Below are 15,696 nucleotides of genomic sequence, written 5' to 3' on the forward strand. Positions count from 1 at the left end.
AGGTCTGGGTTCCAGTCCTGGCTCTATATTCAAGCAGCCGTGTGACCATGAATAGATCGTTTAGCCTTTCCTATCTTCCATTTCCCAAATATACCAGGACTAGATGGTTTATCTGGTCCTCTAGTTTCTATGATTTGGGGAAATATACATAATATTTACATATTTTTAGCCCTCTTAATAACTAGTAAATAATGTTAGAGTAGTTAGAAAAATTAATATTTCTAGTTATAAAAGAAACTTTTGAAGACGTTCTAAAGATTAAAATACAAATTTTTAAAAGCCGCTTAATATCAAAACCATGCTTGATAAAATTTAATCTTATTATCCACATAGTACCTTATGATCTTCGATTGTCATTTGATTACATGTACAAAAGCTATGGCTTAAAATTTCAATTGCTAAAGGTAGGCATACATACAGTTTCAATATTCAGAATTTCTATAGGATCAAGTTGCAAGTTTTTGAAACTCTGAACTTTCCTAAAAAAACAATGTTGTTGGTGACTTAATTTCTCCAGGTCAGTCCACAAAAGTCTGCTAACCCCACAACACCAGTGAATTATAACACTAAGACTATTTACTACATCATTGATAAATATTCTTACTGGAAAATACATACTCTGACTTAGAATGCAAAAATTATTCATCTACCTCCATCTTTCTATTCCTCTCAACCCTATCAACCGGCTGAGCAATGAAAATAAACTCTTTCGGCCATTTATCCCCCCTCATCCCAAATACAGCCAGATTCTGTCCTATGGCCTGGGGCAGAAACAGGGCAAGGGAATGTGAAGACAGGAACAACTATGAAAGAAAACACTGGAGTCTGGGGTGGAAGCAGGCCAACAACTGCCTCCAAAAGCATTTCTCTTCTCCTTTCCCCAACTGACTTCTGTCAATAAATGTTCACGGTCTAAGAACCATTTTCACAGGAAACTTGGGAGTTATTCAAGGCAAATGTGGATGCTGAGCAGAGGGAAAGAGAGATCACATTCCCGTCAAAGGCCGGGGGTGATTTTTCTTGCATCATTAGAAAAAGAGAAGGGAGGGGCGCCTGGGTGGCTCAGTTGGTTAAGCGGCCGACTTCGGCCCAGGTCATGATCTGGCGGTCCGTGAGTTTGAGCCCCGCGTCGGGCTCTGTGCTGACAGCTCAGAGCCTGGAGCCTAGTTCAGATTCTGTGTCTCCCTCTCTCTGACCCTCCCCCATTCATGCTTTGTCTCTCTCTGTCTCAAAAATAAATAAACGTTAAAAAAAAAAAAATTTAAAAAAGAAAAAGATAAGGGATATTTCTGGAACTGGTAAATACGTTGGACCCTGCTTATGCTCACTTTCAGGCAAAGTGTCACAGTCCTAAATATTTTGTCTTCTTGTAAATCCAATTATTCTTTATTTATCAAAACCCCACTGCTTTTTAGACAGCCTATCTACATTAAGTAGCCAATTTGGTTTCTACAACTTAATGGAAATATGCATAACAGATTGTGAAAACACAACTTAGCTTTTACACCCAATTGTAACATTTTACATACCTTTAAAATATCGAGAACTTCTCCAACAGACAAGCATATCAATTGAACCAGAAAATAACCACATGTCATTTTTCTCCATTTAGGCATTTTAAATTTTATATTAAAGTAATAATCTTACCTGAAGCATAAAAGTCAGGATCAAAGTATGCCATGAGTAGGAAATTGAACACAACCAGCAGAAAGCCAGAGAAGGTTATCAGATTTGGAGCCAGCCAAGTAGGAAATACCTATTTGTTTCAAAATAATTACAAAATAATTAAAGTAAAGGAAGAGCTCTGGCCATTATGCAATATGAAATTTAAGTCATAATAAAAGCTATAAACTTGACAGATCATATCTAGGAGGTATATATATTAAAATGTAAACCACAATGTTCAGTTGATAGAAATAAGCATTTCATTCTTCTGTTTTCTGTATTTTAAATTCTATAATCAACAAACTTATAATCATAATATTATTTATTTTAGAAAATGTTTAAATGCATTTTATAAAAATGATAAATTCTAGTATAAGAATATAAACCTATACTTCAACAATAAAATAAATCAAAAGGTATGTGACTGAGGGAAAGGAGAATGAGAGAGTAATTTCTCTAGACATCTTACTAAACAAACACTTGTATCCATGACACTCCTTAAAATACTTACAACTTACTAAAACGTAAGTACAAGCCTATTAATCGTCTTACCTTTACTATAGTATTCCAAAATGGATGCATGACATACAGAGAGAGTGGATTGGTATCCACAGCACTGTACTGTTAAGAAATGAAAAGAAAATATTCAGTTCTCCTTGCACACTGGCAAGTAGTACAATAATCCTGGAGCGGAAGTAATACTACAAAAATAACCCAGAGAACATGTCTGTTTACATGATGTCCTGGTCTATATAACAAAACTGGAGGAACAATATAAATAGGGCAAAGACAGTCAAGTACAGCCACGTTTCTCTGTTTCACTCAACCAACTTTTATAGTGTTACACTGTTTCGGTGGGGAGATTTATATTGCTTACAAGGTCTCACTCACAATGCAAGATCAAAAACGCTCCCACTGTGTACATTCAAACACGGACTTTCTCAACCTCCTCCGAATACGCTTACTAAAGTGTGCAACCTCGAGCAGGTTACTTCATCTCTGCCTTAGTTTGTCCGCTTGTAAATGAGGATGATAGCTTCTACCCCAAAGGTCTGCCATAAAAATTAGGCAAATTAACCATACGCATGAGTTCCACCTATTACATATTACTAACTGTGCTTTAACCACCAAAGGATGACAGATCCCTTTACAGCAGGAAAACGGATCACATACATAAGCAACGGAAGACAACAATAGGTTAGGGTTCTGTGGTAATCAAGTTTATTCCCTAATTATGGAGTTATTCAGTAAAAATTCAAAGGAGATTTTAACAAATAGATACACCCATACTGGAGTACCTGGCATGCTGGAAGCACTCCACTAGGTGTGGGGAAGAAGGGATACTTAATTGGTAAGGGATCATTCCCACCTCAAAGAGTGGGAATATTACCTAATTCGTACAGTTGACATTTACACAATGTCACAAAGAGTCAAATGTCTGAAAAAAAGTTTGTGTTGTTTTTTTTTTTAAATTAAGTCTATTTATTTATCTTGAGAGAGAGTGTGTGCAAGAGACAGCAGGGGAGGGGCAGAGAGAGAGGGAAAGAATCCCAAGTAGGCTCCGATGCGGTGCTCAGTCACACAACGGTGAGATCATGACTTGAGCCTCAATCAAGAGTCAGACACTTAACGGACTGAGCCACCCAGACACCCCAAAAAGTTTTGGGTTTTGTTTAATTAATTAATTTATTTTGAAAGAGACAGCAAGCAGGGGAGGGGCAGAGAGAGAGAGAGAGAGGGAGAATCTCACACAGGCTCCGCTGTCAGCACAGAGCCCAACGTGGGGCTCAAACCCACAAACCATGAGATCATGACCTGAGCCAAAATCAAGAGTTGAATGCTTAACTGGCTTAGCCACCCAGGAACACCCACCCCCCCCCCACCTGAAAAGTCTTGTATTTTATATTTATGCTTAGTATGTACATAAAATTAGTAGTAAGTGTTTGAATATCTAATTTTTTAAAAATCATAAAGGTCAAATTTCTCCCTGAATGCTTTTGAATACACAGGAAGTGTTTTCTCATCAGTGTTTCAAGACTCACAAGTGTGATGGAACAAAAATAGTAAATAAACAGAAATAACTTAAAATACTGGAGCAAAGACAGATAACTAGTTAAGTCAAAATGATCGAACAGACTCCATGTCTGAGTACCTTCATTTCTCCAACCCATTCCGACTGAAATGGGATCAGTGGGACAAAGGACCTGAGCTACACGGTGGGAGGAAAACGGAGAAGAACTCTGCCAGCCACAGTGAGAGGCTGTGCGGCTTCGGCCAGACTCCAGGCGGGAGGCTACTTAAATGCAGGTTACTGTTCTGACTACAACCAATTTGTGGGGCACCCGGCTGGTTCAGTTGGAAAAGCATGGGACTCTTGATCTCAGGGTCACGAGTTCAAGCCCCACATTGGGTGCAGAGAGATACTTAAAAAAATAAACCTGGGGCGCCTGGGTGGCGCAGTCGGTTAAGCGTCCGACTTCAGCCAGGTCACGATCTTGCGGTCCGTGAGTTCGAGCCCCGCGTCGGGCTCTGGGCTGATGGCTCAGAGCCTGGAGCCTGTTTCCGATTCTGTGTCTCCCTCTCTCTCTGCCCCTCCCCCGTTCATGCTCTGTCTCTCTCTGTCCCAAAAATAAACAAACGTTGAAAAAAAAAAAATTTTTTTTTAAAAATAAACCTTAAGAAAAAAAAGAAGTTTTCTCTAAAAAAGTTTTTTTAAATAAAATAATAAAATAAAATAAAATAAAATAAAATAAAATAAAATAAAATAAAATAAAATAAAATAAAATAAAATAAAATAAAATAAAATAAAATAAAACTGGTACTTGCACGGCTCTCTACAGGCCACAAAACCTTTCCACATAATAGACACAGCTACATCTACACCTCTGCAGAATGAGGGGTCCTCAACTGACAGGACTGCTTGGATTTAAGTCTCTGCACCTGAGGACACAGAACGAGTAGGAGCCCCTGGCAGCTGCCAATAACAAGGGGGAGGCCCTGGCCGCACCCAGACCCACTTGATGTAGCCAGTGGGTCAGATAAACGGGGAAACCACACATTTCAAGTCCACCATCTACTGCAGAGTACAAAAGTTGTAAGAAGTCCAAATCAGAAGGAAACTGTTTAAGACATCACATGAGTACCTAATATGGTGTACAAAGTACAATGTTCTTAATTGGAATGTTTGCTGAATGAGTGTCTTTCAGCAGTTTTCCATTATTTAATTTAGAACTACAAAGAGGTCCTTAAATGACAGTATTTTGATCTGAAAAGCTCCTCTTCTTAAACCCTGAAGTTTTACCATTAAACTTCTACTTCAGGAGATCGGTAGTATGAAAAGAACAAACAGCTAAATATAAGAAAGTCAGTCTGCCTAAATGGATCTTCCACATTTAAGCTCAAGTAAGCAAGAAAATGTAATAGGAGATCACAAAAGGTAGCAAACAATAAACCTAAAGAACACTCCGTGCTCTAGCCTTACACACCTGAGTATTTTTCAAGATCACGTATCACTTAGTATAAACAAAGAAACTTAAAACTGTCTTGTGAGTCAACAGGAGGAAAAAAAATGATTCAGACCTTCCACATGCATGAAAAAATAAGTAAAACATACACTTTTAAAGATGTTAAACTAGATTTAGGTATTTGTTAATGCTCAGTAAACATATTTTTATTTTCTATTGGAATGGCATATATCCGAGTATCTTAACCCAGTAGGCAATCCACTGTTAAGCTCACTGTGACTTGCTTGATCTCCAGACTGCAAGGCTGGAGGAAGCTATCACCCTGGAGAAATGGCTGAAAACCATAGCCTGGGTTTGAGAAAATCTCAGAATCATAAGCGTTCAGGAGATGTCTAGGTCTTATGTGCCTGACCCTTGCCTATGCAAACAGGTACAACAATCATCTGGCCTCCTTTTAAATGCCTCTGGGGCAAAAAACTCATTATTTCCAGAAGCAACGCAACCCATGTTAAACTAACTTCTCTATACACTAACAAGATCCTCCCCTTGCCCCGTATTTTCTATCCTGTTTTCATTTTGTCTTACAAAGTTAAGCAGACAGGGGTCCAATTTTTCTTCCAAACAATAGTGCTTCAAATATTTGAAGACTGCTCTCTCCCTGTCCTACCCACTTCTTCTCTTCACCTGCTTAAACATCTCATGTCCCTCTTGCTGCTCCTCTTGCCATGCCTTCAATCTTCTTCCTCATCTAGGTCTAGTCTTTAGACCAGAGGTTGGAAAGCTTTTCCGGAAAGCATCAGATAGTAAATATTTTAGGCTCTGCAGGCCATACAGTCTCTGTAACAAACACTACCACTGAAGCAAGCAAGCAGTCACAGAAAATAAGTACACAAATGGGCACGGCTGTGGTCCAGTAAAATTTTATTCACAAAAACAAGTGCCTGAGGGCTTTAGTTTGACAATCTATACTCCACACGACCCAAAATGTTGTTAAGCCAACACGAACATGTGATCAGGGCAAAAGAAACATTTCATGTGGTGCAGGAGTAAATAGAAAGAACATGACCATAAGCCCCTCTTCCTCAATGACTTGTTTCTCTGATGCCCAACATATTACTTTCCTATGGCAACAAAAGCATTCTGCAGAGTTAAACACAACCACACAGCTGGACTGCTAAACTACCTTTCTCTACACTAATATGATGCCTGTTGGAACCCAGTACTAGACTCTACATTTATCTTACCACATTTTATCTTATTATTTTATCTTATCTCATCCTTCTATCCCTTCCAGATCTTTTCAGATTCAGACTCACTTATCAAGGTGATAGTTATGCCTCGCCAAACCCTCAGCATGTCATGCTAATAATAGTACCTTCACTGAAGTCTCTGTAAAAATGCTGATCAAGATAGAACTTCTGAACTTTTCCCTCAAGATTGCTCTTGGTATACTGAATAATTGTTACTTAGGTATAGAATTCGGTACCGTCACCTATGGCAATTAGTCCATCTTGCCCATGAGAAGAAATTTTCTTAAAATCTTAGTAAGATCAGAATTACTTTACATTACCTTTTGCCAAAAATCAGAAAGTTTCAGAACTTTTTTTTTTACTTCAGTACAAGGCAGAAAATAGAGCAGCGTTCATTCTTCACTCATTCATTCATTCAGAAAGCCAACAAATATTTATGATTGAATACCTATGATTGTACCAGGCAACTTTTTGCTAGGCCCAGTGAAGAGAATGATGAACAAGACTAAAACGTTCCCTATGCTCACCAAGTCTATGGTCTTTTGTGAGATAGACGATAAGCCCAAAAACAAAGAAAAATCACACGTTGTGTTAAATACTGTGAAGGAATAAGAGGGTATTTTGCAAGAGGCCAAGGGGTAGGGAGTATGCCTAGTCTGAGTGGTCAGAGAAAGCTTCACTAAGGAAGGGACACTTCGGCTGGGTCCTAAAAGATGAGAAGACCGGCAAGGAACATATGAGACATTATAGGGAGTGAAGAAGTGAGACACTAAAGAGAACATGCTGTTGTAGATTCCATTTATATGAAGTTCAAAAACAGACAAATTAATTTATGGCGAAAGAAGTCATAATAGTAGTTTGATGAGAAAGACTGAAAGGGGGCCTTCTGAGTTGCCAGAATCAATTCGATTATCTTGATCGCAGTGGTGGTTATATGGGTATATACATGTGTAAAAATTCATGAAATTAGGGGCACGTGGGTGGCTCAGTCAGTTGAACATCTGACTCTTGATTTCAGGTCATGATCTCACGGTTTGTGGGATCGAGTCTGCAGCGCGGAGCCTGCTTGAGATTCTCTCTCTCCCTCTCTCTCTCTCAAAAATAATAAAACAAATCCAAAAAAAAAATTTTAATGTCATTAAATTAGACACTTAAGATCTGTGCATCTATATGTAACTTATACCTGAAATGAAATAGAAAATAAAGAATACATGTGTGGCAGCGTGTGCGTGTGTGCATGCACACACCCACGCATATTGCAGGGAGGGGAGTGCGTGCCAAGCTACCTTCCAAGCAGAGAGAACAAAATGTGCAAAGACCACAAAGCTAGAAATACTTTGAATACTGGAAGAAGGCCAGCGCAGCTATGGTCTAGTGAGCAAGGAAGAGAGGTATGTAAATGAGACTGGAGAGGTGGGCCTGCACCGCCTGACCAGACCACAGTGAGCCAGATTTTATTGTAAACCCAGTGCATGTCCTGCTTTACATTTTTAAAGGGTCATACTGACTACAGTGCAGAAAATGGACTGGAAGGGTACCAAAGTGCAAACAGAGACCAGTTATGAGACTTAAAGTACATCAGGCAGAGAGGATTATGGGTGAGGCTAGTAGCAGTACAGTAACTTCTACATTATTTCCAAATATGCTGTGAGGTACACATTTTTGAGGACAGTAAAAATGTGAGACTCCCCTTAATTTTTTTTTTTTTTTTAATTTTTTTTTCCAACGTTTTTATTTATTTTTGGTACAGAGAGAGACAGAGCATGAACGGGGGAGGGGCAGAGAGAGAGGGAGACACAGAATCGGAAACAGGCTCCAGGCTCTGAGCCATCAGCCCAGAGCCCGACGCGGGGCTCGAACTCACGGACCGCGAGATCGTGACCTGGCTGAAGTCGGACGCTCAACCGACTGCGCCACCCAGGCGCCCCAAGACTCCCCTTAATTTAACAATGAAATGGGCTCTAATGAAAGGAAAACTATGAAACCACCTCCTTAGACATAGGAATATTTCCTTTATAAAGGTACTGTATTTTAAATCCCTTCTCTGTACTGATAAGAAAACGGATATGAACTGACACACCTTTGCACTAAATACAGAGCTTTGGACAAATGATTAATTAGACTGAGGCCACTGTCCCAAGTAATGCTCTACTATCTACAATCAGCAGCAGATTTCCCCTGCTTCGTTTGTCTTCTAAACAGCATAAGGAGAACCGGGCTCTTACCGTCAAATCAATTTTAATATAAGGCCCGTCCTTACCCACCTGAAATATAAGCTTCACACTTATAAAACACATTTAGTTTGCTGCAGTAATCCACAAAATGTGGCTCAAGTACAAGTGAACAGTAGCTCATAAACTGCACTTCATGTTAATCACTTCAGAATGCAAGCAAACTCAAAATGACATTTCTAATTTTTAAAAATTATTTCCAAAATTCTTGAGTTCCAAAATTATTCACGTTTTTGGGAGTGTAAAAGACTGTAAAATTCAAAGATCCCAACAGCTAATAAACAGAAAGGTCCAAACTGTGAGTTCTTTCTGATTCATCCTGAAACACGTCTATGAAATTGATCACTTTGTTTGAAACCAGACTACACTTCCTTGGCTCAAATACAATCGTGACCTACCTAAACCCAATTTACTGAAATCATTATTCTCATAATATCCTCCAAAACACACTTTTTGTCTTCCAATTTGTGGCAGGCACAACCTAAAGTAATCCCCAGTGAGTCGAGCCCTTGTATAAGCAATCCCTTCCCCTTGATGGTTCATTCCACTCCCCTGAGGTGGACCCTGTGACTCGTTTCTAACCAACAGAATATAGCAAAGGTGACAGATGGCACTGCCTATTAGGATACACTCTACGACAAAGGTGATGAGATATCCTTCCATGATACATTTCATTATGTAAGTCTTCGTCTTAGCAGTTTGGAGGAGTCTCTTGCTGACTTTTATGAAGGAAACAGCAAGGATGTGAACTGCCTGTGGTGAGGGCCATGGGGCAGGGAAAAATGGGAAAGCTCTAGGAGCTAAGAGCCTCAGCCCTAGAGCTGGAAAGAACTGAAGACTGCCAACAACCACACAAGCCTGGATGAGGGCCCCAAGCTCCAGATGAGAATACAGCCCAGATGACGCCTTCACTGCAGCCCGGTGAGACCCTGACCAGAAGCGCTGGCTAACAATGCCCAGACTCCCAACAGAGGATGTGAGATCATAAATGTGTGCTGTCTTATGCCACCAAGTCTGTGATAATTCATTACCCAGCAATAGGAAACTAGTGCACAGTTCGGAAAGCACTACATCATCTTTTCTACAAAGAGCCATCTTGAGGCTCCTACCCACAAAATCAAGAACACCTGATGCCTGAGAGCTGCCATACTACATTACAGTAACAGAGTTTCTTACTGCTCTACATCCATTTCTTGGTTTCAACTGCTCTTCAGATTGCAATAGAATTGAATATCTCTTTGATGAGGTGTTCTCAAACTGTAATCACCAAACTGAACCCAAATTCTCGGGCCCTGCCCCAGACATACAGAATCAGACACTCTGAGCCCAGCCATCTCTTTTATCGGACCCTCCTGGTGATTCGGAAGCACGCCTAGGTTTGAGGAGCACTGCTCTCCTCAATGTTGAAAACAAACATTAACGGCACTTCCACCACTCCGCGGCTGAGGGATAAACCACACCATTAGTCTGGTGACCAACGCCTATTCCTCCTTATGGTAACTTCAAATACTGCAGTGCAAGCACGAGACACGATATAATAAAATTCAGCAAGTACTCACTAAATTTACTGAGTACAAGGCATTGTGCTAGAACAATCTGTGGTATAAAAACACCAAAGCTAAACTTAAAATGCAAAAGAAAGGGAGAAAGGGAGGAAAGGAAGGAAGGGAGGATAGAAAGGAAGAGAAGGAAAAGAGAAGGAAGGCAAGAAGGGAAGGAAGGAAGGAAGGAAGGAAGGAAGGAAGGAAGGAAGGAAGGAAAACAAAGAAACAGGATGGGAGGGAGGGACCAACCAACCCAAGGACAAAATTTTTTAATTTCTTAAAAGACTTTTTTATCAATACAAGATTTTAAGAACTACAATAACAGAACATGACTCCGTGGGCAAGGAGATCTCATTTCAGTCAATATTATCATTTCCATCTGCTAACAAGTCAGAGGGAAGGTGGTGACAGAAGATTGGAGAAGCTAGAGCAGCAAGAACAAGCAAGTCATGACGACAGATTTGCTTGCTAAACTTAAATAATCTATAATAAATTCTAAGAAGAGAGGACAAAAGCAGGGGTCATGTAGTGAAGAAACTAGAAATCCTTACAGAGGAAATCTGTATTATCAAATGCATGGGAAACACATGGAAGGTACTGCAGATTCTTAAACAGGAGAGTAACATTTGAGAAGATTTACCTACTCTGCCAGTTGATATGACTAAATAGAGGCGAAATCTGAAGGCCAAGACTATCAGTGGGACCCAAGCTAGACGGTGACCTGTCAGTTACTCTTCCCATTCATTAAGTTGTCACCCTTAACTTACTTTCTTAAAATACCCTTTCTCTTATAAGTTCTTGTGGTGTGGGTTCACATGTCCATTTATGTTAGCCAATGCTGACAAACAGGGAAGCACAAATGTCAAGTTTTATTTCCTATTTACTTAACATTAATATAGCACTATGTGCCAGGTGCTTTACAAATAGTAACTCACTCAATTTTGATAATGATCCTATGAGGCAGATCAGTATCAAAATTGAGTGAGTTACTATTTGTAAGTGTTACAATCTGTGATCTATTCACAGATGAGGAAACCTGGTCAGAGAAGACACTGTTACTCACGGTCGTAACGCTAATATGTAGTTTCTAACTTAATATTAGTCCCAGGGGTGTCTGGGTGGCTCAGTCGGTTAAGCGTCCGACTCTTGATTTTGGCTCAGGTCACGACCTCACAGTTTTATGAGTGCGAGCCCTGTGTGGGGCTCTGCACACTGACCAGGCGGAGCCTGCTTGGGATTCTCCCTCTCTCCCTCTCTCTCTGCCCCTCCCCGACTTGCGCTCTCTTAAAATAAATACTAAAAAAAACAAAAAACAAAAATTAGACCCAAAGCCACTTATTTAATCAAAAGACATTTACCTCAATTAAAGCTAATACTATATGAAATGTTCTTAATACTCAACAAAATGTAAGACTAGTAAATTTACAGTCATCTACTCACCTCTGGTAATAATTTTTAAATGGGGGGAAAAGAAAACAAAAACACGTCTTTCTTTTTCACTGTGCATGTTTCCCATCTGCAAATATTAGACACAAACCCAATCAGGCATGTCATTGAAGGTCTTTACTGGATGTTTCTATATCTGCTACAAAACACCCAGGAACTGCAAGGCAAAGCCTACCTTTCATTCTTAGATTTGAGAGGAAGCAAAGCATGAAGAAAATGGGCTCCGAACCCAGACCGCCTGGGTTCAAATCTCAGCTTTGGGACCTTGAACAAGTTACTTAAAATCTCTGTGTCTCAGTAAAGTACTAGTACCTACACCTCAAGAGGCACTTGTGAACATTAAATGAGATAATATATGTAAAGCACTTAAAGCAATGCCTGCCATATAGTAAATGCTATATAAATGTCTGCTATCACTGTCATTATTATTACTCAGTATTTACAACAATATTGCCCTTGCCATTTCAACTTTCCTTCACTGGGCTCACCAGGCTCAGCCCAGTACCTCACAGAGCCACTTCCTTATGCCTAATTTACCACGGTCTTCCTGGTCTCCGTGCCTCGGTTCCCACTACCAGTCTCTCTAGAACATTTCTCCAACTCTCCCTGATGCGCTGGGCAAATTCTCTTTCAGCAAAGTTCTTCACATTTTAACATTACAGGAGTTAGGAAAACAAGCCATCATCAGTGAATTGATATTTCAGAAAAGAGTAAAACAACCAAGATGTTTCTTCCAAATAGTACCTAAAAGTAGACCTACCTTCTTCCCACCACCTTGACTTTTCTCCGTCATTCTGCAGAAGTCCCCCACCCAGCCCTCTTTCGCTGCTTCTGAGAGACTCCTCTGCCTCTGCCAACTACAAAAATAATTCTCTCCGTGAGCCATTTACAAATCTATACCTAAGGCCACTAAAATGCTTTTCAAGCCTTATAAATGTGTTTATAGGTGGGAATGGGCAGCTCCCTCGATCTACTTAAGGAGACCACGCACAACTAAAGATGAGTTACGTCTGAACTAACTGTAACGTATCTGGATAACGCCATCACTAACATGTCATACTATAGCTGGCCTGCAGCCGTAAGTGAAAATCAGGTTTAAGAATTTCTCATGTGTCTACTGTGGCCCAGAAGTGTTCTGATCTTTGATATCATTACAGAATATTCCTCTAGTAGAGAATAATGCATCCATAAGTGCTATTTCTTTAGAACATGAAGTTTACTTTGTTTCAACTCCCTGTCCACAAACCACACCTTCACAGGGCCCCATCCAAGAGAAGAGCCCTGCGCAAAAGATTTCTGTTATCCGGCCAGATTCAGCATCATTTATCACTTAAATTATACTTATGCTTCTGTGCTAGAAGGGTCAGTCTCTCATGAGTTTGTTTACTCAGGAGATAGGAAATCAAGAAGGTTAAATCTTAGACAAAACAAATGTCAGGTGCTATTCTTGCCAAGGTGCCTTTCCAGAGTTAATGCTTCACAAAACCCTTATTGCGGTGACTGCTGCCTCTACCCACCCAGTCATCTTACCAGAGAACCTGAGTCATCCCAGACACCTACCCCCTCATCCCTCATCCCTTCCCTCACACCACCAACACCTCCAGCTGGTCACTCATCGTGTTCTGTCAGTTTGCGATCTTAAATCAGGGATCACAAACAGGGATGGGGAGGATAAACTGAACATAGCAGGCCTGAATGAAGTTTGCAGACTGGTAGGGAGATGGCAAACTGGAGAGCAAATACCTTTTTGAAACAGGGCAGGCACCATTTAGCTCCAGGGGAGTCTTGCCAAGAGGAAGTTCTGGGCCGATGTTTCCACTCTTCTAGTTTTCCTTTTTTCTTTTTTTTAAGTAGGTTCAGGCCCAGCACAGAGCCCATCATGGGGCTCGAACTCATGACCCTGAGATCAAGACCTGAGCTGAGATCAAGAGTCGGCCGCTCAACCGGGCCACCCAGTCGCCCCTCACTATTCTGGTTTTTCAAACTAGCCCAGAAATCTGGATTTTTTTATGGGGAAGACGCCAATTTTTGAAACAAAGTACGTGTGGGCCAAATTAAACATATCTGCTGGCCAAATTCAGTGGGCAGGTTAACCAGCTTTTACTTCTATCTTTAAAATACCCACGCCACTGCTTTTAGATTCAGGCCTCCCTCATTTCTTACCTAAGTTTATGCAGAAGGATCCTAAAAGGTCTCCAGATTACTCCATCCGTTTAGGAAGCTGCCAAGGCAACCTTCCTAAAATTAAAATCTGCTCCTGTTTAAAATCAAACAGCTGCCCCAAGCCTAGAGCATGACAATGTGCCTAAAAATCACCTGAGGTATTTAACATGCTGATAACAGTAATCTACCTAATCTGGATCTCCCAAAGTCAGGCTAGGAATCTGCTATTTAAACACTTTGCCAGGCGATGCTGATGCTGATAGTCCTTAGACCACAGATCTCCCTAAAGGATAAAATCTAGAAGCCCTTTCCACCAAAGCATGCATCCCCTGTGACAGAGCCCCACCTCCCTCTCTTCAGCCTCCTCTCCTGCCCCTCCACCGTATGCCTAAAATCTGCCCTCTGAGGGTTCCCAGCAAATACTCCCAGGCCTTCACTCCTTTTACAATCCACTGCTCCTCTGTTCCTTTACTCCCGAGTCATCATCTGGTCACGTGAGACCCACTCAGCTTGATCTTTCTAGATTGAACTCTGCCTTTCCCTCCATCCTCTCCCTGAAGCCTTTCTCAGCTTTAACCCTCACTCCCTGGAGCTGCTTCCCTATCCTCTCCCACCGTGCCCGGCACTTACCTAACTGCACTTACTAACTATCTATAGCTGTCTATCTACTTGCCCATATGCCACTAGCTTAATTTTGCAGCCCCAGTGCTATGCCTGACACAGACCAGGCCCTCAATAGATGCTTACTGAATACTCGGAATCAAACTGTATGAACCAGTAAGGGTGAAGGCTAGATTCTTTGAGCATTTCCATCAGGATGCACACAGTCTCTCTTTACAACCTGTTAACTGCGATACACTAATTAATTCACAATTATCATAGGTCCCGTAATCAGGCTGTTCTTGACATGCAAGGTAGAACTACCGTAACAGCAGAAACCAATTCATCATAAAATTATTCGCATGAAACCAAACAAAATATTTCAAAGCACACTTACCTCCTCTCTGAAGCAAAATGATACAATTTGAAACTGACTGTTACACTGTCAATTAAACTATGTCTCCCCCAGGCCAGATTACATAAACCACGACAGACGTTTCACCCTTAGCTAAGTGGCAAAATCCTTCAACTATAAAGACCTGTCCAAAGAAAGGACAGGTAGAAAGGAGGACTAAGCCTCACAAAGGTAAAATCCCTCAATATAATTGTCCAAAGGTACATGAATAAGCAACAGAGAAAATGGCAGTTAAAGCCCTGACGTCTTCACATTCAAAATACAGAAGTATCCTTCTGATATCCAGGAGATGGACAGCTCCCTTTTACCACACTTCCAAAATGTTTTATATTCTTCTACACTTTCATTCCTTGGATAAATATTTCTTGAGCACCTATTCTGTTCATACACTAGACCCTGGTCATGTTGAATAAGACAGCTATAGGCCCTACCCTCCCAGAGCTCATATTCTAACAGAGAAGGCAGATTCTCAAGTAATGATTCACCTGCTTAATAAAACTGTGGTAACTCGATGGAGAACACAGGTGTTAAGACAGCACATAACATACAATCCATCCCATGCTTTCTTCTGCACCGAAAAGCAATCGTCTTAGTTGCTTACTACTGAAATCTAATTACCACTCTACATGTGCACAACCTATCCGCAGTTATTCTGAATAACAGCCAGGTTCCCAACTGTAGCTCTCAGATGTACCTCTAGGGAGACAAAGAAATTAAACTAACCAAAAGTAATTTTGCCACCAGCAGCTTTTATACTATCAAGTTTTCTCTATATCTCTTTGCTGTCATATGTAGGGTCACCTTAGGGAATAAAAATCTCTTGACTGTTTTGAGTCTTTACCCATTTATGGGATGATCTTCTTCAGAAGCTGTTTTAGAGGCGCCTGGGTAGCTCAGTCGATTAAGCGTCCAACTTCG

General features: G+C 40.7%; 1 protein-coding gene across 3 annotated transcripts in view; it reads right to left on the reverse strand.

Moving 5' to 3' along the window:
- The window catches only part of SELENOI (selenoprotein I), a 47,192-nt gene that overhangs the window by 27,371 nt on the left and 4,125 nt on the right, over positions 1-15,696 (reverse strand). For all 3 annotated transcript variants that reach the window (XM_045447471.1, XM_045447472.1, XM_045447473.1), the window contains exons 2-3: positions 2,218-2,286; positions 1,648-1,756 (exon numbers count right to left, since the gene is read on the reverse strand). In XM_045447471.1, the coding sequence (XP_045303427.1) occupies positions 1,648-1,756; positions 2,218-2,286 (178 nt within the window). The remainder of the gene's footprint in view (positions 1-1,647; positions 1,757-2,217; positions 2,287-15,696) is intronic.

This window comes from Leopardus geoffroyi, chromosome A3 (assembly GCF_018350155.1).
Source record: "Leopardus geoffroyi isolate Oge1 chromosome A3, O.geoffroyi_Oge1_pat1.0, whole genome shotgun sequence".
Lineage (NCBI taxonomy): Eukaryota > Metazoa > Chordata > Mammalia > Carnivora > Felidae > Leopardus > Leopardus geoffroyi.